A 24,645-nucleotide genomic window follows, 5' to 3' on the forward strand; every position below is an offset into this window, starting at 1 on the left:
ACTGAGACCTCACAAAGAAGGACCCATGCTGTGGGAATGGGCAAAGCCAGAGGAGCCAATAAAATCTGGGGAACACAATTTGTGACAGAATATTGAGAGAATTCAAGAAGATGAGAATTCAATATTTTCCCAAGGTTGAATCTGTTACATATTGGTTTTCTAAAAAGGATTTATTAAAATGTAAATCTGAGAGGTGGTTTTCTTGTTGTTGTTTTTAGTTTCTTTCAAAGAACAGAATAAGGCTATACCTTATATCTTAGTCTCATGCAAAATAACAGTAAATGGATTGATAGTCTTATGTAGAAGGTTTTTTTTTTTTTTGCACAATTTTAAATCAGCATATATTTGTGGGTAAGTGTGGCTCATTCTTCATACTGAAACCTGATCCTGATGCCGGTGTGCTGTTGACTTATTGAGAATTATGAAACACTCCTTGAGTTCTTCTAATGACTGTGCACCGATGTCATCTTTGGTCGTTATTCTTCCATCAAAAACAAGGTTACTGAGATTATTTGTGTTTGTCTGCCATACTTCCCAGTGCATTTTTTCTCAATACTGGTCCAGTGTGGATAAATGTAAGTTCAGAAAGATTCTCAGCAAACTGGGGAGAAGGGGTCGATGGAGAGACAGTGATGTAGCACTTATTGGCTAATACCTGACAATATGACTTGTCAAGTGACCCCTGAAGAGGTTTACAGTGTCTGAGTGGAATCAGACCCTGCAGTTCTAAGGCAGAGGTTCTCAAACCTTAAGGAATATGAGTGTCACATGGAAGCCTTCGTAAAGATACAGACTTGCTCCAAGAAATACTGATTCTGTGGGACCGAAATAAGGACTGGGAATTGAAACAATAAACAATCAACCTGGGACGTGGATCTTATTCAGGCGGTCCCTTGACCCCGCATTTTGTCAGCACAATCCTGATAAGCATGTAAGCTCGAAGAGGACCTTCACCACGTGTCCAGAACACCATACGTTAATACTCAGAACCTGAAGTGGGAAAGTAGTACCCTAATCTAAATAGTCCAGGCAATTCTACTCAGAGGCGTCAGACGGACACGTGTCCTCTAAAAACAGAGCTTTGTCGCTGAACAGATGATACGGTCTCACCTCCAGATCTTAGACCTGCTCTGTACAGGCTGTCTCTTCCTAAGACACGCTGGCTCCTCTACCACTTCACATAGCGCACTCTTCATCTGGCCTACATGGCTTAACATCTTCTTATCCCTCAGAGTTTAAACATATTTGGGTTTTTTTTTTAAACTTCAGAGCCAAGAGTTGGCCATAAAGACCCTACATAAATAGGCCTTTGTCACCGTCTACCAGGTTTTACATTTTACCAACTGAGTTTGTGTATTATCAGCATACATCAGCACACATCAGCACACAGAACTGTGCCTGATGCAGAAGAGCTGTGCAGTAACTATTTACAATCGTAACTAATTGATCAGCAATTGACATTAATAACTGATTATTAATAATCAGTTAACATACTGGCTCATTAAACTGGATTATGCCGGGGGCAGGTGGAGGCAGGGTGGGAGCTGGGTGCTTGGTGCTTCAAAGAGAAAACGCTATTGGGCCACACAGGGTAGTCTGGGTCCCTGAGCTTGAGAATGAGGATAAAACCCAAGGAATGTTTCTGAATCCATTAAGTCTACATTTTTGAATAATGAAATACCATGAAGGGAAAACTAAAAGAATTTCTAAGAATTTTGGACTCATTTCACTAATGGTATTTAGAATTCAGATTCATAGACATAAGGGTCCCCATTCAAGCACCTGTACTTAAATTTGTGTATTGAAATTGCTTCAGCTGACATAATTTGTGCCTCTTCTATGATGCAAATACAATGAAGTCATATTTTCTATTTATATATCCAGATGCAGCACGCTATGGAGCCAGACATAGTCCAATTCCAGTTTACGTAGGCATGGCGGGGAACAAGGAGTTCATCTCATCCCAGAGTCTCAGGATAGCTGACAATATTCTTGTTTCCTTCCTCCTACATCTACTCTGCCCCTTCCATTCCAGAAGTCTCTCTTCTCCCCTTATTCTCAGGACCCTTCTTTTCCTGCCACATCTAAACTGACACTCACCTTAGCTTCAGGCCTCCCTATTCTCACACTCTGCCAACTCACCTCAACAGAATATCGAGAGCTCAGAGTTAAGACTTTGACCAAATTCTCTTAGCGTCCTTGCTGGAGTTTTCTTTCTTGGGTAAGGAAGCCCACAGCCTTGCTTTTAGCTTTGGCCCGGAAACTCTTTGGAAGAGGGCCAGGGGCTGGAAAGACTGAATTACAGGTGGATTCCTGGTGTATTTCATTTATTTCATGTTATAGTACTTTAAATCATGATAGATCATGATTTAAAATAACATTATCATCATGTAACAGTAATGTTACATCATGGCCTGGTAAGCATTTATCACTCTGAAGCAGCAAGTCTCTCTGCTTTAGGAGTTGAACTCCCTTTGCCAGTGACATCATAATAACTAAATAACATGGGGGTCCAACAGCTGAATACAATTCCTTTTTATCTGCCCCAGCTTGTTTATTCTTATTTATTTTACTTTGTTCTAGATGATGAGGAGCTAGAGGCATAGGAAATTCCAGAGACAAGCCCATGGGCACAGCTGAGGAAATATTAAAATAAACCCACTCAATTACAGGCAGAAAAGGGCGAGAACCTACAGTGGGCTTTTTATTGCAAAGTGTGTCTCCACACCAAAATATGGTCAAAAAAGATCATTTTCATTTTCCTCTATTCCTTAGATCATTTTGGGTTGAACAGCATTTCAGTTCTAGAAGCTCTACTTTGGAGCTCTTCGCCGGGCACGGTGTCTGACATGGGAGGTACAGTAATTCTTGTACCATCAATTCTGTACATTGATGTGCCCTCATAGAGCCCATGGTCTAGTGGTAGACTTGGACAGGGAAACCATGATGTTAATGGCAGAAACAGGTACCTGGTAGACAAGAAGTTTAGAGGCTGGGGATATTAACAGGAAAAAAAAAAACAAAAAACCACATACATGTATGAAAAACATATGTTTGTAATAGTGAGAAGAAAATCAAAACCCAGCCTTGCAAACAGGATTTCTGAATTGTGTACTTGTGAAGAATTAATGTTTACCTAATCAGATAGGGTATTTTTTTAAAGATCTTATTTATTGGAGAGAGAGAGCGCATGAGAGAGCATGAGTGGGGAGAGGGGAGCAGAGAGAGGGGGCAGGAAGCAGACTCCCCACTGAGCAGACAGCCCAACATGGGGCTCAATCCCAGGACCCAGAGATCATGACCTGAGCCGAAGGCAGACGCTTAACTGACTGAGCCTCCCAGGCACTCCTTTAATCAAATAGTTTTAAACTACATTTTTTAATATTCAGGAAAAATGTCTAATTAAACATAAACATATGTGTCATACATGTGTTGAGGATTTTTGCTTTTCCATTAGGTTTCAAGTTAATAACTTCTTATTTTAAGAAGAACCATCCTGGAGAACACAGCCAGTGTAAATAGTATTCAGCTTGAAAGCTTAATTAAAGATTCCAACGACTTTTCGGGGTTAGAGTAGGTCCAATTAAAATGAGCTGCAGTTTGATTAATTGATTCTGGATGTTTCCACTGAGCTATTATGTTTCAAACTGTCTTCCAATTAATTTCCTATCAATTTACCTGCCATGCTATATCAGATATAATGAATTCTGGAACTTCACAAACACTGGTATCCTGTGAAACTCATGCCTAACCTTCCTACATGAAGGAATAAAACTAAATCTGTTCACTTACATAACAGTACCGGGATCCGTACCTAATAGGTGCACTAGGTGATGAACAGAGACTGACTCCAACCCTTTTATCATGTTCATTACTCTCAGGAAGTGAGTCTAAGTGACAGATGCTATTGTCATGAAATACGAACTGGCTCTTTCCTTTGCCAATTTTTTTTTTTTTTTTTTTTTTTTTTTTGGTTTGGAAGCAGGAACACCTTTAATTTTTTAATGGCAAATTATTTAGGTACTGTGCTTGAATGTTATTGAGGATTAACTGGGAACAACTGTATATTTGCCCAGGGGCCTTAGAAAAGAAAGAAATCAAGATCCCACGTTTCTCTTTAAAATTTGAAGTTATAGAAATGTGTCTGGCAGAGTACAGGGGCTCTCCCTGACCATGGCACTGTGGCAGAGAAAGGCAGCTGAGGCTCTGACCACTGAGAGGAATTTGGAACAGGAAAGTGATAGCCCACGCAGGCTGGGCCCACGACCAAGTCAGGGGACTGAAGGGAAAAAATGGTCTCCTGTATATTACGTACTGGATCTTTAATCCTGACCTACCCAGCCATCCTTGGGATGGCTTAGCCTCGAAGAAATGGTACATTAATGTACAGAGCTGTGAGACTGGACCCCGGCTATAATTTTGTCATGGAATATTCCTCATTGAGCATAATCCTAGGAGAGTCAAAGGGAGGAGAACTGTTCTCCCTCATGTTCAAAGAACTATTAGGGCTGAAAAGGAAGCTAGTGTAGTAAGCAACAGTGTCATAGGGCAGAAAATGCTGGCACTGGTCCCTGAATCAAAGTCAGTGGTGAGAACAGGCCCTCATGGTACTCCCAGCAGAAAAATGTGGGTCTACTTCATTTACTCACATGCCAAGGCCACAGCACCTCTCTGGTTTGACCTCCTAAGGCATATTTTAAAGAAATGAACTGCCGGTGGTATGAGTCATAGTCTCTGCTCCTAAAAGAGCCCATGTGAATTCTGATTTCAGTCAACAGTCACTAAGATTTGCTCACTAAACATGCAAAAGTACACTGAGTGCTTCTTAAGCTAATCATGAAAAAGACATCTCAAGGAGGAGAGAAGAACACAATTGAAGTAAATGATATGATTGCATGAAAGAGAAACGTGGCTTTCATTGCACTGCGCTTTGGTGTGTGGGAACGTATTTACAACAAAAGAAAATCAGATTGAAATAAAAAATATTCAAATGTAAAACTTTTTGACATTCTCTTCTCATAACTATTTTAGCCTACAAAACATAAACTAAAAGTAAAAAGACAAATTCTAGAATATATTGTAATTAATAAGCCCTGCTCATCAAAAGACACCATTATGCATATAAAAATAAAATCCAAAGAGAGAGAAGAAATTGGGAATAAATATATCTGAAATGAATCCAAAATACACACAGAGTTCTTAGAAATCTTTTTTTTTTTTTTCAAGCCACAGTTGTGGCTTGAAACCACAACTGTGAGATCAAGACCTAAGCTAAGATCAAGAGTCAGACATTATCTGACTGAGACACCCAGTCCCCCCACCTTTTTTTTTTTTTTTTTAAAGAAGACAACCCTACAGAAAATGGGCAACAGATTTGAATAGCCACGTCATAAGGAGGGTATCCAAATGGTCAATAGCTATTTGGCTGTGTCTCTTAATGCTTAACATATGCCCATCTTATGACCCAGTAATTCCACTGTTAGGGTACGGACCCAACAGAAATACAAGCATATGTTCACCGAAGGACCAGTATAAGGCTGTATTTGTGGTATCCAACTTTACAAGCCCACAAAAGCCCATCCACCCGAAATAAATCTATCTTTTTACTGGTATTGTCAGTTTCCCAAAAGATCCCTGGGTGACACTCATGTGCCACTGAGGGTGAGAACCAGCCTTCAGTGCTTCCATAAACTCGGAGCTCAATATTAACCTTTGTGTATGGTGATTAGAAACGGTCTGCGCTAGAAGCTCGACAAGCATCTGTGGATTTGATGCAATTCAAATGCAATGCAAATGACTTCTGAGTCTATGTCAGGAGTTCTCACTTCTCTTCCAGGTCTGAGTCGCAAAGTACTGCGATGGAGTGTGCCCCATTTAAAAACCTGTCAGTAAAAGAATTTGGATTGCAAACAAAAATTGCAGAGCTAGTTGAATGAAAATCAATTCAAGGCTAATTTAAGAAGCTTCTAAGAAAAATGCTGAGTTTACAAACCAAAATAGAAAATGACCACTGTCACATTTCAGCTTAGAAAAAAAAAATGATTGATTCTTTTCTCTCCATCATTTCCGTGGTTGGAGAATGTTTGCAGGGGAATGATAACAGCAGTGACTCTCGCCACTGAGTCCTCAGTGTAACAGGGTCAAGGGCATATGTTTAATATACCAATTAACATCATGCCACTAAACTTATTTTTTAGAGTAATAAATAGCACCTCTGAATAGGACTGTTCAACTCGGGTCGTAAATCACGCACATACAGAAAGGAGAAAGTGAAAGAATGAAAAGGCCAGGAAAGACCCAGTGCCATAATTAAAAGCAAGAATGGGGAAAGATGGGCTACAACTACAAGGTGAATCATCTTTTTTATTACAAAGAGCTATGTGATGGTTGGGATAGCGGGGAAGGGGAGGAGATGGTCACTGCACTGGTGTTCACTGGTTCTAATTTATCACATTACATTCTCGTCGACCGCTTTGACTTCTTCATACAAGGTTTTATGTTCATTATTTTATTACTCCTTCACGTTGCATGGCATCCTACAGTTTAGTTAACTGAAGACAATTATTCCAACATTTGGAACTACAGGGATTGCTGTGTTCTATAATTCTTTGCTGTAGACGAACCTAGTTCCACCTCCGAGACTCTCATTTTCTTCTTTCTATTTTAATCGTCATATATCATTGTTGCTCAGTTGAATCACATTTTTAATCATGCCTTCTATTTCTTTTTACTGATTTTGCTCAGAAGGTAAAGCATCAGTCGTGCCTCAGAGTTTCACTCTGAGATGTGGACACACTTTACAACAGCTTTTTAAGGGAGAGACTGAAGGCAGCGATTGGGAAAACATATCAGGTGCTTTTAGGTCGTCCCATTCCACTAGTCACTTCTGAGCGACCACCAAAATCCTTAATTTCAAAAAAATGTAATGTCAGTAAGTATCATCAACATAGGCCTGGCTGTGGTAGCACAGTGAGAAAGAGACGATAATGGAAATAAAAATGAATATATATTCATATATCCACAACACTTTACTTATAGGTAAAAATGTTATAGATATATCTCAAACAAACATAGTTCTATATTATCAAAATTTCTTATGTTTCATATTTGTAGTTTTATAAAGTAACTTCATTTGGTATTTGAAATATTCCACAATAGTGTTAATGTTTTCTGCCAAATTTGTTTATAAAAAGGAAGGCACATTTTTGGTAAAAGCTACTAAGTGCTGGGATACTAACATTATCTTGGACTAACATTAGCTTAGTCTTACAGTTTGCTCCCGTGTTTAAAAAGAACTGTGTTTCTGTGTAACTTACAACTATCATCACCATCATTGTCTGGATTCAAACATTATTTAGGAGTAAAAGTTACACTATAGACTTACTCTTTGCAGTTACATTTATCTCACTATATCCTGATACCCCAAAATGAATGACAGTCATTATGTATACTTAAAGATACTGATTAGCCATAATTATTTTTAAGATGGAAGGGTGAACTACAAATTAAACTCTTGAACTTTAAAGTGAGGGGAATGAAATTACTCTTTAAAATCTGAACTAGAAGATCATTTCTGTTGAATCAGAGCACAGACTCCCAGGCATCCCTGAGTCATGGCTCGGAGAACAGATTTAGCTCTAGAATACCGGAAGGTATTCAAACGTGGGGAAACAGTGCCCAAGAGAGTGTCCCTTCGATATCTGACCATGTGCTGGCACAGAACATATGAACAGAGAAGCCCAGTTTCTTGGGAGTGTGTCATTGTGGTGTGGGTGGGATCTCACTGAAGAAAAGGGAGAAAGGGAAATATTTTCTCTGGGCTTCGAAGAAGGACCAGCAATCTTTCGCAGCCTGGTGGGACTATTGTTTGCAGGGCTTATAGTATATAATCCAGACTGAGGGGTCTGGGAACAGCTTGAATCATCCTACAAATTATGATAAAGGAAGAGAATGAGAAACATGAACTTCAGTTGAAATTAAAAACTGAGAAATGTTGTGAGGATCCCAGGGACCTACAAAGAAGCACCTTGTCCCCAAGAAGATTAGCAGGGGTAAGAAGTAACACACTACCAGCAACAACCAATCCAGCACAAGCTGTGTGTGTCTACACTTAAAGTATGGCCCACAGCTGGTTTTCACCATCTCCTCTCCAGCCCCTGCCACCACCATCTCCCACGGGGACCACTGCTCTAGCCTGCTTCTACCCCATTCCCTCAATCCATGTTCTTCACAGCAGCAAGGGAGACATGGAAAATGTCCATTAGGGTGCCTGGGTGGCTCAGTGGATTAAAGCCTCTGCCTTCGGCTCAGGTTATGATCTCAGGGTCCTGGGATCGAGCCCCACATCGGGCTCTCTGCTCAGCGGGAGCCTGCTTCCTCCTCTCTCTCTGCCTACTTGTGATCGCTGTCTGTCAAATAAATAAATAAAATCTTCAAAAAAAAAAAAAAAAGAAAGAAAAGAAAAGAAAATGTCCATTAGATCTTGCCACTCCTCTGTACCTCAGAATAAAAGCAAAATTCCTCCCTATGGTCTCACAAGGCCCAGTATATAACTTGAAGATGATTGACACCACACTTTCCCTCAGACCAACTCTCTCCTCCGACCACAAAGGCTCCTTCTCTTCAGGTTGAGTATGGTCCCTTGGCCAGGAATTCTCTCCCTTCAGGTGTTCACAAGTTCCCTCCTCTGCTTTCTCTGGCTTCTCTTCAAAGGTGAGGCCTTCAGAGAGCCACTCCCCTGACTACCCCACTTCAGGTAGAAGCCCTCCCAACCCAAGTCATTTCCTGACATTTTATAGTATTATCCATCATCTAAAGTTGAACATACACACACACACACACACATAAATATATATATATGTGTGTGTGCATGCGTGTATAAAATAAGTATTAACATCAAAAACTTATATGACAAATAAGATCTATTTTGTCCTACTATTTACTCTTTTACTGGCTGCCTCTTGTCTCTTCCACTGAAACATACTATCAAGAATGCAGAGAGCTACTTTCTGGTCTCAGTAAGAACTATATTAAATTGGTTCTAATTTTCACTTATTTTTTACTAGTTTTTTTTATCTACTTTGCGCTAATTCAGTGTAAGCTTTTAAATTAAAATTTAACCCCCCAGTGAAGTATTTTCATCTAGAAATTTTAAAAAATATTCTGATTTGTGTGATAGTAATGTTACAAATTGATAAATCAGTATTTTTTGTGTAAGTATAGTTTTTATTAACTTGGTTGGGGCCCTTTCCCAAGACAGGGGCCCACTCATGTGGTAGAGGTAAAGACAGAAACAAGACACTGATGTGGCCTCTGGACAGCCAGTGACCTTCCTGTCCCTATGCCGTTTTAAAAAAATAAGAGTCCTTTCAATATCATCACAAATTGTCAATTTTCTTGGTTACCTGTGAGTAAAAAGAAGGGAATTATATAAACAGATTTGTCTTAATAGTGAATGTAACATTTTTTTGCAGAGATCTTTCTGCCTTTTCTTTCTAGTTTTCAGTGACTTGACTTAAACATACTAAAGATTTTAATTTATAAAACTTTCACTAAGGCAGTCCTCGGATCTGAACACATATGGGAATATCAAAAGCCTAACCAATTGCCACCATAAAGATGAAATCTCTTAGATATATTTATTAAAATTATAACACAGGATTGATGGCAAAAGACTCAAGTCTGTTCCAACACAGTCTTCTGATATAATAACAGTACTTCTAACCGTTACAACTTCCTGAAATCAAATTAAGGCCAGGATTCCTATCACACACACTATCTAGTGACTTCATTTCTATGAAGTTAAAATTCATACAAAGGATGAAAGTTCACGTTCAGGCGAACTGCAGCAGAGTTCACTGAAAAATTCGAGGACTGTTTCAGCCTTCTCAATTTCCAAGAATAGTAAGGCTATTTCCAAGATACTGACAGATTTTAAATTGCCATAGCTTTGGCTGCAGCCCTTTCTCAGTTTTTGTATATCGAGAAATATCTATGTCAATTTCATGACCGAGTTTCTAGCATGTTACTAAAAGAAAAGTTATGTATTCCGAGTACTCCCTACTATTTCCATACCCTTCAATAAGTCAGTTGAGTGGTTGCAAGATTATGATTAGGTCGTCGTCTAGTGCAGCGCCCTACTCAGAGAAGACGCTCATTAACTATTTATTGAATGAAAGAACTGATAATAGAAATAAGGAGTATATAAATTCATTAGAAATCCCAAATGTGTCTTAGTCAAATAAGTCACAAATAGGCTTCTCTTTTGCAGTGAGGGTAATAAAACAAGATTATTAAGCAACGAAAGATATAAAGGGAATCTGTTGAATTTTGTATTAAAACAGAACTCTTAAAAATGCTTGAAATATAATTTCTGATCATTTATCATTTATTCTGCTTTATAGAGCTGCTGTGCCCTTATTTACATTAAAATATATGAGAAGTGATCAAGTAAGAAATAACTCCTTGAACTTAATGGTCGATGAGTTCTCTGAAGTAATTAGCAAAGACTGAAAATAAAACAAATGCTTCCAGAAGGATTCCAGTATCCGGTCTATAGAAACCAAGTGAATGTATCCAGGCAGTAAAGGAATGTCTGGATATAAATAAATGCGAGGTCGGTGTTCAGAAGGCATCTGAACAGTGGGCAAATTGAGGAGCACCGGAAGAATCGATGGTTTATACACTTGGCTCCTGCTTTTTTTTCCTCTATTAGCCTGTTTTTTGACAGGGGTCCCTGTTTGGCATTAGCTGGAACTACAGGGAAGGTTCCTTAAATCCCATGAGAAAGGAGAGAAACACCTCTCAACAAAACACTGAAAGTGCTAATGTAAGAAACAAGACCAAAACCAAAACCAACCAACCAACCAAACAAACCCAAACTCGAACCAATTACATAATATTAAGAATCCAGGTTTAGGAATGAATCAACATAGATTTAAATCTCATTTGCTAGGCAGATGTCTGGAGGCAAGGCACTGCAATCCCTTGTGCCTCCGTCAGTTCATCTGTAAAATGGGGCTAACCCGTGTCACAGGTTGATTATGAGGAAGAACCAGGAGCCTGGAACACGGGTTCTCAGTCAGCAGTGGCTTGCTGCTGTTACCGGTTGTTATTATTTCATCTTGGCCCAGCTCCGCACTTCCGTCCTACAGTTCAGTGACAAACTGCCCACCATCAGAACTTACCCACGAAGAGCTGACTGTTGAGCTGTAAGAGGACGTGCCCGTCGGCGGGAGCAGGCTGTATCTTCGGTAAGAGCTGGTCCACTTGAAGAGATGCCTCCTTCATGTTCCTTTCCACCCTGACGTGGTGCCACTGGTTGTCGTTGAAGTGCTCAGGTGACTGCACCGAGATTTCGAAAGGCCCATTCCCCACATCAAATGAAAAGGTCACTACTGCCGGAGCTGGGAATAGGAGACATGAAGATTGTTCGACTTAGTCCATGTGCTGGACAGTGGAGTCCTCAGTACCCTTGGGCATATAGCACCAGGGCATAGCAACCACGAAACAGAAAAGTGACGGCTTAAATCTTACGGAAGGACCCGATGACATCAGTAAAGAAGAGACATGAAATGAGACTGGAAAGCACACTTTGAAAAAAACCCAGATTTTAAGAAATTCATCCTCAGAGTTAATTTTGCATATTGATAGAGCAAAACTATGTAACCAGGACAAGAAAACTAAATAGCATCTGGCATTTTATGTAAAAATAATTTTTATACTGATTCAAAGTTCATCTAATTTTAAAAGCATGTAATATACATTTGATATTAAGATACTAACAGTGGCCTAAAAGTATACCAACATTATATGGCATACGAAATTATATGGCTGGTTGATTTAATTAAGTAATTGTGTAGTTAACTCAGAATTTTTAAAAAATTTAATTTTTTGGGTTTAAAACTCTTCTTAAGTTGGTTTTAGAGAATACCAATTGTTTTCCCGAATTATCATGTTATATATTATTTTCTTGCAAAAAGGCCAATATCATAGATTTTTTTCCAAAAGGACACAATGAAAAGATTTAGCTGATAAAGTAGAAACACAGTCGTTTCACAATTAAAGGATTTACTATTAAATAGAATGCCACAGACTTCTAAGAAAAAGGAGACTCACAGCGTAGCTCTATCCTTATAAAATCGGTAATCCCCAGGTTCTCTAAAAATACCCCAGATGAAGCTGTTGTCTTAAAAAAGAAAGATACATCTGCACTAAGTTCTCCATGGAAAGTAGGAAAATGAAGGTATGAGGCCTCAGTATTGAAGGAAGCTGAATTCCAAAATGACCCTGTTTAAAAAAAAAAAAAAAGGAAAAAATCAAAAAGAAAAATTCATAAAATAAAATGAATGGCATAATTACATTTTCTGTTTTTAGCATTTCTACCATTAAAAATATCGCTAATTTATACAAACCTGCTTCTGTTTTTCTATTAATTTATTAAACAAGACGTGAGTTTAAAATTGGTGATCTTACAAAGGATTGCAATCCTGGATTCCTTCCAACATAGGAGAGGAATGAACATGGCAGAAATGGTCTGAATGTTTTATTTTACAGAAGAAAATCAGCCTCACCCTAAACACTGCCCTCTGGCAAAGTGATATGATAAGAATCTGCCAACCATTAGTTAATAGACTTAGTTTTTTTTATAACTTGAAAATTCAAACACCTACATTCCTTTGAATAACAAAAAAATCTAAAGAAGCTCAAATCACTTTTTGTTCGGACACGTCTAACGCACACACTTCAAAGACTCACACCTTGAACTAACTGTTTTCATTAATGGGCTTTGCAATTTTCTAAACTGAGACTGGCATTCAAAATAGTCTCAACTAATTAAAGATCAAGACACTACTTAGGTCTGTGCTTTGCTGATCTCCTCATGAAAATGCTCTTTTCATTCAAAATTACCTTTTACTTTGCTTGTAATAGGTAGATAAAGAGCAGGAAGGAACTCTGGAAAATTTAAAAATGCTCAATATAAGCGGAAAATGTTTAAAAGGCTGGGGTATAAATGAAGAGATCTGAGAAAAACTTATGTGGATTGTAATTTAATTACAATTTCTGTCCACATGCAACTTCTTATCTTCACTTTCCATTCATTTGGCTGTTGTATCATCGATAACTTTCCTCTTGAAAAAACACGGTGGGACTCCTCTAGCTGGCCGTATGGGAAATAAAATATAAATGCAGAGGCATGAGGTGACAGGAGTGAGATCCAAGTGGCTATGTGTGGTTGATGAGAAGCACTATTAGAGAAATCAACTATGTATTGCTGCTGCCACCAGCAAGCTCTCGACACATCAAATATAAATACATACTTGAGTTTTAGGCAACCTGCCTCCATACGCACTCACAGCATTGGTTAAAATTCTATCTAAATTACCTTTCTGGAAGACGTATTGATCCACTGAAGTTAGAAAACAGTAATTTCAAAACAATGGCTCATTATGTTTGCAGGGAACAGATACCAGAGTTCAAAATCACAAACTCGACTCAGCTTCTATCTGTTCCTTAGATTTTAATTTATTTTCTATAAATTCTGGACCAAATAAGCAGTGGCTGTATCTATTTTACTTTTTCTGTTTTTCTTAGGGACCTGATTCAAAAGTCAATTCTCAGCTCATCTGTGAACAATTTTAGAGCTGAATTTATTCAGCTGAGAATACACTTTAAGGGCTTTTTCCCCCCCCTACAGCCAAATGAAACTGTATTATCTGAGTTTGCCAAGCCTAGTCCTTATTTCCATTTTACAGTTATTTCTATGCTTAGACATTTTGATCTCTAGGAATGAATGCAAGAAAATGCAAAGTATCAAGTCAGGGATAACAACGCACTTGTGTTCTTAAAAGGTCTTACCTGACCTATTTTTAAAAGGATTTAACTGCCTTTCTGTTGAAATGTGATATAACATGAAAATTAAAGTTGTAACTCTAAATTATGGAATATTATTGAATCTTATCCATTTGGTCAGATTAAAAAGAACACTCAGAATTCCTTAAAGGTTTAAATTAGATAATATCATTATTAGACATAATATTTCAGTTGTTTCATTTTAATATCACAACTAACTCAATAAAGCATCCTATCGAGGGCTTCAGGGAACTGGTTGAAACAAAGGAACAATTCTTTGAACAGCTGCTATCTTCACAATGAATGTTCTTACAGCCATGGAAACAATATATTACCTTAGGTAGCTTAAACATTCTCACACACATAATTGTGTCTATTTTGTCTAGTTAGCAAACCTCATTGTGCAGATTCTCAATAGGTAAAAAACAGAGAACATGTTATCGGAGTAAGAAATTGCTGCTAATTCAAAACAATTATAAAGAAAGCAAAGGCCACTATTTCCATGATCGAATAATGTTTATGGCATATGATACCTCAGCTCTTTACAGATGGCTATTAAGAAGCACAGAGAGGAATGTGAACTGCCTCAGAGAAAGGAGGGGAGAGGGAGGGCGGCAGAGCAGAGCCCAGCAGGCAGGCACCAGCAGGAAGCTGCAGGTCTTTTGAAGACAGAGTTTCTGGCTAAGGTGGTTTAAAAATCCTTAAACTGCCAAGGAATGATCCCAATCCCAGTAGTAGCTTTGAATGCAATCACTTGCTGGATTAGTCAGGAGAGTTAGACACCTTTTATTAGCCCAACAAAAGCAAATCAGAGTGTGTTATTCTACGCAACTCACTAATAGTTGCAAATAATTTTAAGTCATTAATAATTAGTGTGTTTTCAATTAAATTCAGTATAGTGTACTAAAAATTTGGAATGATTCCTTCAGGAATTCCACCTTTTATCTTTCAAAAAAAAAAAAGGAGGGGGATGGATAATGGGATCCATAGAAGAAGGGGTAGGAAGGATTTAATTTAATTCCATACACAAAGTAAAAAGAGCTCATTCAGAAAAATTAACTAGGCAGAATGTCAAGATTAGAAGTAATTTTAAAAATATTCCTTTTGCTAAACTTTTATTTATATCATAAATAAATTGTCCTTTAAAAATAACAGATTTATTGAGACAGAAAGTAGATTAGTGGTTTTTCTAGGACTGGGGAGACAAGGCAGTTGGAGAATGATAGGCAATAAGGGGCACAGAGTTCTTTTTGGGTGACAAAAATATTCTAAAACTGATTGCGGTAATGGTTATACAATGCTGTGAATATACTATAAGCCACAGAGTAGCTCATTATACATACGTGAATTGTATGGTATATAAATTATATCTCAAATAAAGCTGTTTTTAAAAAAGAACAATATTTGAAAAAGCTGTTATTTTTTAAGGCACTCTGTTTTACTTTTAAAAGCGGAATGCATATGACATGCTAACCCTACCTACCTACCTTTCTTTCTTCCTTTCATTCTTGAGGTATGATTGACATGTATATGTAATGTATACAACTCGACAAGTTTGGTAACACTAAGTTTCTCATGTAAACAAAATGAAGTAAAATACAGAAACTCCAAGACAAGGGATAATTTACTAGTCAAACATATCTTTCTGAATGTGTAACAATCATTTTCAAGAGCCAGAAATATAATTTCTTTCACTAGTATTTTTATTTTGAGATAATTGCAGATTCTCGTGCAGTTATAAGAAATAATACAGAAAGATTCTGTGTGCCCCTTAGCTAGTTTTCTCCATAGGCAACATCTTGCAAAAACACAGTACACCACTGAAACCAGGATGTTAACACTGACACCAGTCAAGATGCAGGAATCTGTATTCCTTATGCTTCTCTTTTACAGCCACACTGTACTTCTCCCCGCCTCCCCACTTCTGTAACCCTGTGACAACTCCTAATCAGTTCTTTGATGTCATCTGAAGCATGTTCTATAAATAAAGGCTTATGAGCCCTGTGAGACTATTTTTCACTCAGATTTACTCTCTGAAGATAAGGCAGGTTTGTGCGTGTCAGTAGTTCACTTCTTCTCGCTGAGCAGTAGTCCATGTATGAAAAATTAGTTTAACCATTCTTCTGTTGAAAGACATCTGGATTGTTTCTAGTTTTCAGCAATTAACAGACAAAGCTGCTATGAACATCCATGTACATGTTTTCATATGAATGTAAATTCTCACTTCTCTGGGATACTGCCCAGGAGTACAGTCCCTGAGTCGTATGAGAGTTGAATGTTTTTCTTTTTAGGAAACTGCCAGACTCCTTTCCAGAATGGCTATATCATTTACATCCCCACCAGCAATGTGTGAGGGTTCAGGTTTCTCCATGCCCTGGCCAGAATTCTGTGTCACTACTTTTTTTCCAGCCATTTGAAAGGTATGCAGTAACATCGCATTGTGGTTTTGATATGCATTTTCCAGTGGCTAGTGATTTTGAGGGATTTTGTGTGTTTAATTGCCATTTGTGGCCTTATAATGAAATCTCTCTTCATGTCTTTTATCTAGTATATCTCTGGCTTGTAGATGGCCACCTTCTCCCATAGCCTTTCCTCTGTGCACAGGTGGGAGGAGAAACTCTCTGTTGTCTCTTCCTCTTCATATAAGCACACCAGGCCAACCAAATTAGGGGACCACCCTTATGACCTCATTTAACTTGAATTACCTCCTTAAAGACCCCACCACTTAATACAGTTTTATTGGGGTTAGGACTTCAACATATAAATTTTGGGGTGGGGAAACAATTCAATCCATAACATCCATATTTTAATTGGATTGTTTCTTTTTTCCCACTGTTGATTTCTGAGGATTCTTCATATATTCTAGTTACTAGTCCTTCATCAATTCTCAGTCCTCACCTTACTTAATCGATCAAAAACAATTAACATAGTTGATTATTTTCCCCTCCTTGAAACATTTTTCTTCACTTGGTTCCAGAATACCAACACTCTTTTGCCTTTCTCATTAGTGCTATAATTCTGTTTCTTTCTTTCTTCCTCTTTCCCTCCTCAACCTATTAATGTTGGAACGCCCCCAGACTCTATCACTACACTTCTGCATCCACAATGACTCCTGCTGGTCCATTTCATGGCTTTAAGTATGCTGATGACTTACAGAAACATATCTGCAGCCTGGAACTCTCAAACTAACAGCTCCACATCTCTATCTGTATGCCTCCATCATAACTTTAATATGTTAAAAAACCTGAGTTCTTTACATTTTTCTGCAACTTCTTGACCCCAGCAATATTCTCCCTCTTGAATAATGCCAATTTTGTGCCTCCAACTGATTATGTGACCAAACACCTTGGTGTTATTCTTGATTCTTCTGCAACCTACATTGATCCATCAGCAAACTGTATTGCTTCTCCTTTTGATCTGTTCCCATACTACAACTATCATTATTGTACCCATGGCCTAAGCCACCATGATCCCTCAGCTGGGTTGGTGATATGGTCTTATAAATGGCCTTCTTGCTTCCACCTTCCCCATTATATCTCATTAAAATGTAAATTAGATCACACCAACCCTCTGCTCAAAATTCTCCAATGTTTTCCAATCTTATTGAAGTTGAAAAATAAAGACCTCTCAAAATCCTCAAAGATCTGACCACCAGATCTTCTAATGTCTTCCATCATTCCTTGCTCCCTCTGCTCCAGATATTTTGACCATCTTGTTTTTCCACGAACATTCCCATCTCTGCATGGTTACTCTGGCTTCTCCCTCTGTCCAGAGTACTCTTTCACAGATATACACACGCCTTTCTCCCTTATTTATTTCAGATTTATATTCAAATGTCACCTTCTTAGTGGGCATTTTATAACTATTCTATTTAAATTTTCCAAACCTACAGCCCCCTCACCTCAACTATATTGTCTTCACAACACTTACTAGCATCTATCATATCATATATTTTACTTACATATCATCTACCTCTCCCCCAAGAGAACTCAAGCTCCAAGAACGCAAACACTCTGTCTATTTTGTTCCCTCTGTGCTAGCACTCTCTCTCTGTCTTTCTCTTGAGATGTGGGGAAGGCATAGTAAAATGTATGGGCTCAATAAATATTTGTTGAGTGAAATTATGAGATTTCCTTTGTCAAAGTAGCAATAAGAAAGGTTAACTTGTCCCAGTTAGTTTGTATTATGTGTATCTTAATAAATACACTCAAATTCTTAGATAAACTACTAGAAAGAAGGAGGGAAAGAGGAGAGCAGAAGAGAGAGAGAAGAAAGAAGAGAAAAAGGTGGAAGGGGTAAAAAGATGAAGAAACTTCAGGAAAATTAAATAAAGAAAAACCTAAGAAGAGAAAATAAAAATATAAAAATTAAAAAGAATTTCCTAATGGTAGAGGATTAACAGACATAGTGGAACTTGCAAAATTATATGATTATCTGTTGAAATGGAATTGATCCTCACTCTTTTTAATGGTTTATATGTAGTCTGTCAAATGGAACAGAACTTTGTCCAATGGAAGAGAAATTAACCAAATCACTAGTCAATATCTTTCTCCAGTCTACGAATGTAACTTCTGCAAAGTTATTTATTGCCTACATGCACCTTTGATTATTTAATGCATTTTGGGCAGCTGTGATTTCTCAGACAGCTGAACAAGTCGATGCAGACAAAATGAAAAAGAAAAAAAAAAAACCACCTAATTTCATTGACAAGACTTTTTTGGAACAAGAAACTTAGAACAATAATTTCTAACCATGTAAGTCTTGGGGGCTCCTTCACGGACATAAAAATTCAACAACGAATTAACTGAGAAATACACTGAATAAAATAATTAGAAAAATTCAAATGCCAGAGTTGAAAAGACTACCTTATTCAGATTAATAAACTGAGAGCAGAAATTTAGATCATGTTTGCAACAACAAGCTTCTTAAAAAATTTACATTTTATATATTTTACAACATCACATCCAATTTCAGGAAAAATTAATGGCAATGCACAACACTGAGATGCATCCTTGTTAAGTTACTGACCTTTAGGGGAAATTATTCCGTAAAGTATTCGGTTAGAAAAAGCCAGTCATCTAGCAGGTGAAAAAATCAGTTTGTCTTCAGCATACAGCAATAGTCAATATCAGGAGACAAAGGAGCACTATCCACAAATTTCCGAGAGGAAGAAAATGTGTCCAGCCTATTTTGTGTGTGTGTGTGTGTGTGTGTGTGTGTGTGTGTGTATTAAAGCAATAAGCAGGTATCCTCAAATTTGAAAGAAATCTGAGAATAAAGCACACAAACTTTTTTTTGAGTAAAAATAAAAATAAAACCTACTTTGTAATGAAATATCAGCCAAAAGATATCTATAAAAGCTGTAGAAGATGACTGCATCTCTCAGTGTAAACAAAAGTACAATAATATGTACAAATGGTGAAAGTAACAAAGTGTGACCCCCCCAAATGTTACACCAGTTTCTAAATGTCCAAATGTAAGGTTACATTATAACTCAGAAGTTCCTAGAAATATACTCAAGGTAAGTGAGTTATATAAGAAAAGAAGATAAATGAAAACACATGTTCACAAAAACCTCATACACAAATGTCCACAGCAGCATTATTTCTAAGAGCCAAAAAATGGAACCAACCCAAACGTCCACCAACTGATTAATGGGTAACCAAAACGTAGTCTATCCATACAATGGAATATTATCTGGTGATAAAAAACAATGAAGTGCTGATACATAGTACAACATGGATAAATCTTGGCAACACCATGCTACGTGAAAGAAGTCAGTCATAAAAACCACATATTCCATGTTTTCATCTAAATGCTGTTGACTGGGGTTGGAATTGAAGTGGGAGGGAAACAGGGAATGTTTATCCAGTGGGACTAGGGTTTTTTTTGGGGTGATGAAAATGTTCCAAAATTGTTTGTGGTGATTGCTGCACAGCTCTGTAATATACCACAATGATTAAATATACTAAGATACGATTAGATTGTATACTTTAAATGGGTGAATTGTAAGGCGTGTGAATTATTTCTTACTAGAGCTGCAACCAAAAAAAAAAAAATATATAAAGTTAAACCCACAAAGTTTGTTTTAGAGTTCTGAGGCAACAAATATTTCCAAGAACATGCAAAGTCAAGTGCAACACTCATGGGTCTTCTGGAGAGGAAACAGAAAACATCAGCTACCTGACAAGGCAATCCAAGAAGAAATAAATCAAAATAAAAAATCATTCAAGAATACAGAGGCTATGATGATAGACTAGTGGCTAGCATTAAGAATAAACAACTACAGAAATAACAGCAAAATTAGCAAAAAGGACAGGTGGGGGAGAAAAAGGAGAGGAGAGGGAAAATGAGTGCTACTTTTCCCATTTTTCACAATAGATCAATACTGCCTAAAATTTAAAAATGAATTTAATATGAAACCTAGTGACTCCATAACCTTTTAAATTTTCATATTCTTTTCTTAAACTTTAGTGGGATCATTCAAGTTGAACATATATTTATGAGATATATAAATAATGTAAAGCAATTCCCTTGGCTTCAATTTGGTTTCTCCTTTCTCTGTCAATTTCCATTAATAAAGTTTTGGAAACTTATTTCTCAATTCCTTTTTTTTTTTTTGTCCAGGATAGTGTTTCTCAACCTGAGGCAATGCCGCCCCAGGGGACATTTGGCAATTTCTGGAGACATATTTTGTTGTCACAACTAGGGGAAAGGTACTACTAGTTGGGAAGAGGGATACCGCTAAGTGTCCATCAATGCATGGAACAGCCCCCAACCATAACAGGTCAAATGGCAGGAGTGCCAAAGTTGGGAAACCCTGCTCCAGAAATATTTAGCAATTCCTGGAGTAATACACACTGGTAGTCATCATTATTTGCGAGCTGCATGACTTTGGTAATTATTACACTTTTTTTTTGGCATTTCTGAATATCTTAAAATTTTATAATAACTGTATCAGTTAAGTCATTAATATTTAATATTTAAAATAAATAAAGGTATGCATGTGTAGAAAATTATCACAAAGCATATTATTATAGACTTGAGAATTACCAGGATTACCGGTGTCAGAAAAGTGGAAATTTTCTGAAAGCATTAGAGAGAATGTTCACTCACATTTGTGTTTGAATATCAATTACTAGCTAGTAATGTAAGTCAGAACAGAACACAAAGTAAAATAAGAGACCACAAAATATTTTTTCCTCCAAGAAGTAGAAAGTATTTCAGTTTTATAAAGACACTGTATTATTAGAAGAGTGAAAATCAAAAATAATTAGTATTAAGTGAAATCATGTACTCATTTGAAAACACTTCACTGCTACAAGTCCAAGTGTATTGATGAAAAATGATTCAGATGGAACTAGATTCTCTATGTACTATACGATTTTTCAAGTGGAATAAGTCTTTCAATATAATCTAAACTCTTTTGATTAAAAGTATATGTTTGCACATCATTTAATTGCTTATATAATCAAAACTTTGTTCCTGTCTCTTACGAATAATTCAAAGCTACAGGTTTCTTGAGCTGTGTATGATGGATCATTCTCATTCTTCCATAAACTGCTATTTATCGATTATCTTTCACATAACAGGTAATGTACTAGGTGCCATGAACACAATAATAAATGAGCAATGGATCTGCTCTTGAGAGGCTCAAAAATAATTAAAAGCCAGTATGAAAAATATATCTTTGTAATTTGTTCAATATTATTTGAAAGTGTAAGACGAGGCTCTCTAGAGACCTTTGGAAGGCTTCATGGCGGAAGGGTTTGAACTTGAGCGTGACAGGTTTCAGTACATGGCCTGGGGAGATTTTGTGAATGGAGGAAAGCAAATGAAAGGGCAGTGGTCATCAGAGGTCCATGAGGTTTCTTCCTGCTGTGGGACGTGCAGAGGTAGGGAGATGACTCTGTAGATGTCCTCATGATGAATGTCAAGAAAGCATTTAACCAGTGTAAGCACTAGCTGGCATGCTCTCCAGCTAATTTTTATGCATGCTGAAGTTGAGGGATTAGCAGTCAAGAAGACTTGGGATGGTACCTCAAAATGAGGATGTTCCAACTGCTTCTAGGGGAAAGGAAAGTACATGGATAAGCCCTCTCATTAGTTACAGTCTCTCTGTTAACCAGTAAACCCAGATGTTTTCCTGTGATTCTTTCTTTTGACTCTTTTGCTTCTACAGTTAATATAAATCAGAAACATATTCAGCAAGATTCTATGAGCATCTTGAAGAATAACCATATTACTAAAACCTTTCCTGTTTTATGAATTTACTTCTGCTATTTTTTTTAATTGAAGGACAGTTGACAATGTTGGACAATGTTACATTAGTTTCAGGTGTACAACACAGACACTTGACAACTCTATACTATGCTGTGTTCACCACAGTGTAGCTACCATCTGTCATCATGCAACACTATTACAATGCCATGGACTATATTCCCTGTTCTTTCCCTTTTGTTCCCAAGGTTTATTCATTCCATAATTAGAAGTCTGCTCCTCCCAATCTCCTTTATCCATTTCACCCGTCCACTGCCACCCTCCCCTCTGGCAACCACCATTTTGTTCTCTGTATTTATGGGTCTGTTTCTGTTGTTTTGTTTTTTAGATTCCACATGTAAGTGAAATCATATGGCATTTGTCTATCTCAGTCTGATTTATTTCAATTAGCATAATACACTTTAGGTCCAACCATGTTGTCACAAATGGCTATGTATGTTTGTTTGTTTGTATGTATGTATGTGTGTATATGCTGCATATATAATCCATATTGCATATATATCCATACTGTATCTCTCCATACTGCATATATTTGGGGTATTACCTCTTATTGGATATATGATTTGCAAATATCTTCTCCCTCCCGATCTGTTGTCTTTTGTTTTGTTAATGGTTTTCTTGCTGTACAAAAGCTTTTTATTTTGGCATAGTCCCAAAAGTTTATTTTTGCTTTTGTTTCCCTTGCCTGGGAAGACATATCTAGGAAAATGCTGCTAAAGCTGATATATAAGAGATTACTGCCTGTATTTTAAGGAGTTTTATGGTTTCAGGTCTCCCATTCAGGTCTTTAATCCACTTTGAGTTTATTTTTATGTATGGTGTAAGAAAGTGGTCCAATTTCACTCTTTTGCATATGGCTGTCCAGTTTTCCCAACACCAATTGCTGAAGAGGTTGTCTTCTCCCCCTTGTATATTCTTGTCTCTTTTCTTGTAGATTATTTGACTATACAAGTATGGGTTCATTTCTGGGCTCTCTATGCTGTTCCATTGATTTATGTGTCTACTTCTGTGCCAGTACAATACAGTTTTGATTACTATGGCTTTGTGGTATACTTGAAATCTGGGATTGTGATACCCTCCACTTTGTTCTTCTTTTTCAAGACTGGTTTGTCTATTTGGGATCTTTTGTGGTTTCATACAAATTTTAAGATTATTAGTTCTAGTTCTATGAAAAATACAATTGATATTATCATAGGGATTCCAATGAATCTGTAGATTGCTTTTGCATATGGACATTTTCACAATGTGAATTCTTCTAACCCATGAGCATGGCATAATCTTTTCGTTTGTTTGTATTGTCATTTTTTTTCACCAATGTCTCCTAGTTTTATGGTATTTTTTAAGTGAACCAATTTTTCAATTAAGTAATTACCATCCTTGGTAAAAAAAAAAAATGTACAGTTCTGGTGAGTGATGTTGATAATAATAGAGGTTATCCGTGTATGGGAAGGGGATATATGAGCAACCTCTGTACTTTTGTTTTAATTTTGTTATAAACCTATAACTGCTCTTAAAAAAAGTAAAAAAATAATTAAACAACCATAACTATTCATAATAGCAGTTAGTTGTTTTGTTTCCTTGGGATCACAAGTTTTGAAGGAAAATTTACATGTAGTAAAAATGGCCCTTTCTTTGGTATAGCAATTTTGACAAATGCATAAAGCCATAAAACCATCACCACCCTCAAGATATAGAACACATCCTTCACCTGTACCCCTCTGCAAAATTTCTCTCACCTTGAAGCTGTTACAGAGATCCTTTTTCTGCTCCCATTGTTTGCCCTTTCCAGAATATCTTAGACACTGAATAACAGTCCAGCACATTGCATTTTAAGTAAGACTTCCTTCACTTAGCATAAAGCACTTGAGATTCATTCATGTTGTTGCATGTATCAATATTCCATTTCTTCTTATTGTTCAGTAATATTCTACCATATTGTATGGATACACCAGAGTAAAATGGGAAAATTCATTTATTCACTAGTTAATGGACATTTGGGTGGTATCCAGTTTTAGCAGACTATGAATGGAGCCAATATAAAACTTTACATACAGGTTTTTCATTTCTCTTGTGTACCTAGGCACGGGATTGTTGGATCATACAGTAAATATGTGTTAAATCTATAAAAAAAAATCTGCCAAACTATTTTTCGAAGTAGCTATAACATTTTGCATTTGTACCAGCAATGAGGATTTCCAGTTACTCTGCATCTTTACCAGCATTTGGTATTATTGGGTTTTTTGTTTTTTAATTTTAGACATTTTAATGGTTATATATTGATACCTCATTGCGATATTATTTTACACTTTTCTAATGACTAAGAATATTAAGAATCTTTTTATGTGCTTTTTGAAATCTGTTATTTTCTCTGATGAATTGTATGTGCAAATGTTTTGCCCATTTCTTAATTTGAATTTTTTTTATTATTGACCTGTGAGAGAGTTCTTTCTATATCCTGGACAGTAGCCTTTATCAGATATACATATATATTTTAAAGATTTCATATATATGTAT

The 24,645-nt window shown here is 37.0% G+C and overlaps 1 protein-coding gene across 3 annotated transcripts in view; it reads right to left on the bottom strand.

The window, feature by feature from the left end:
- The window catches only part of CNTNAP4 (contactin associated protein family member 4), a 238,152-nt gene that overhangs the window by 21,966 nt on the left and 191,541 nt on the right, over nucleotides 1-24,645 (bottom strand). For all 3 annotated transcript variants that reach the window (XM_032853931.1, XM_032853930.1, XM_032853932.1), the window contains 2 exons: nucleotides 12,118-12,288; nucleotides 11,187-11,405 (listed from right to left, as the gene is read on the bottom strand). In XM_032853931.1, coding sequence (XP_032709822.1) covers nucleotides 11,187-11,405; nucleotides 12,118-12,288 — 390 coding nt within the window. The remainder of the gene's footprint in view (nucleotides 1-11,186; nucleotides 11,406-12,117; nucleotides 12,289-24,645) is intronic.

Source organism: Lontra canadensis, unplaced genomic scaffold (genome assembly GCF_010015895.1).
Source record: "Lontra canadensis isolate GAN:19392208 unplaced genomic scaffold, GSC_riverotter_1.0 scaffold8, whole genome shotgun sequence".
Lineage (NCBI taxonomy): Eukaryota > Metazoa > Chordata > Mammalia > Carnivora > Mustelidae > Lontra > Lontra canadensis.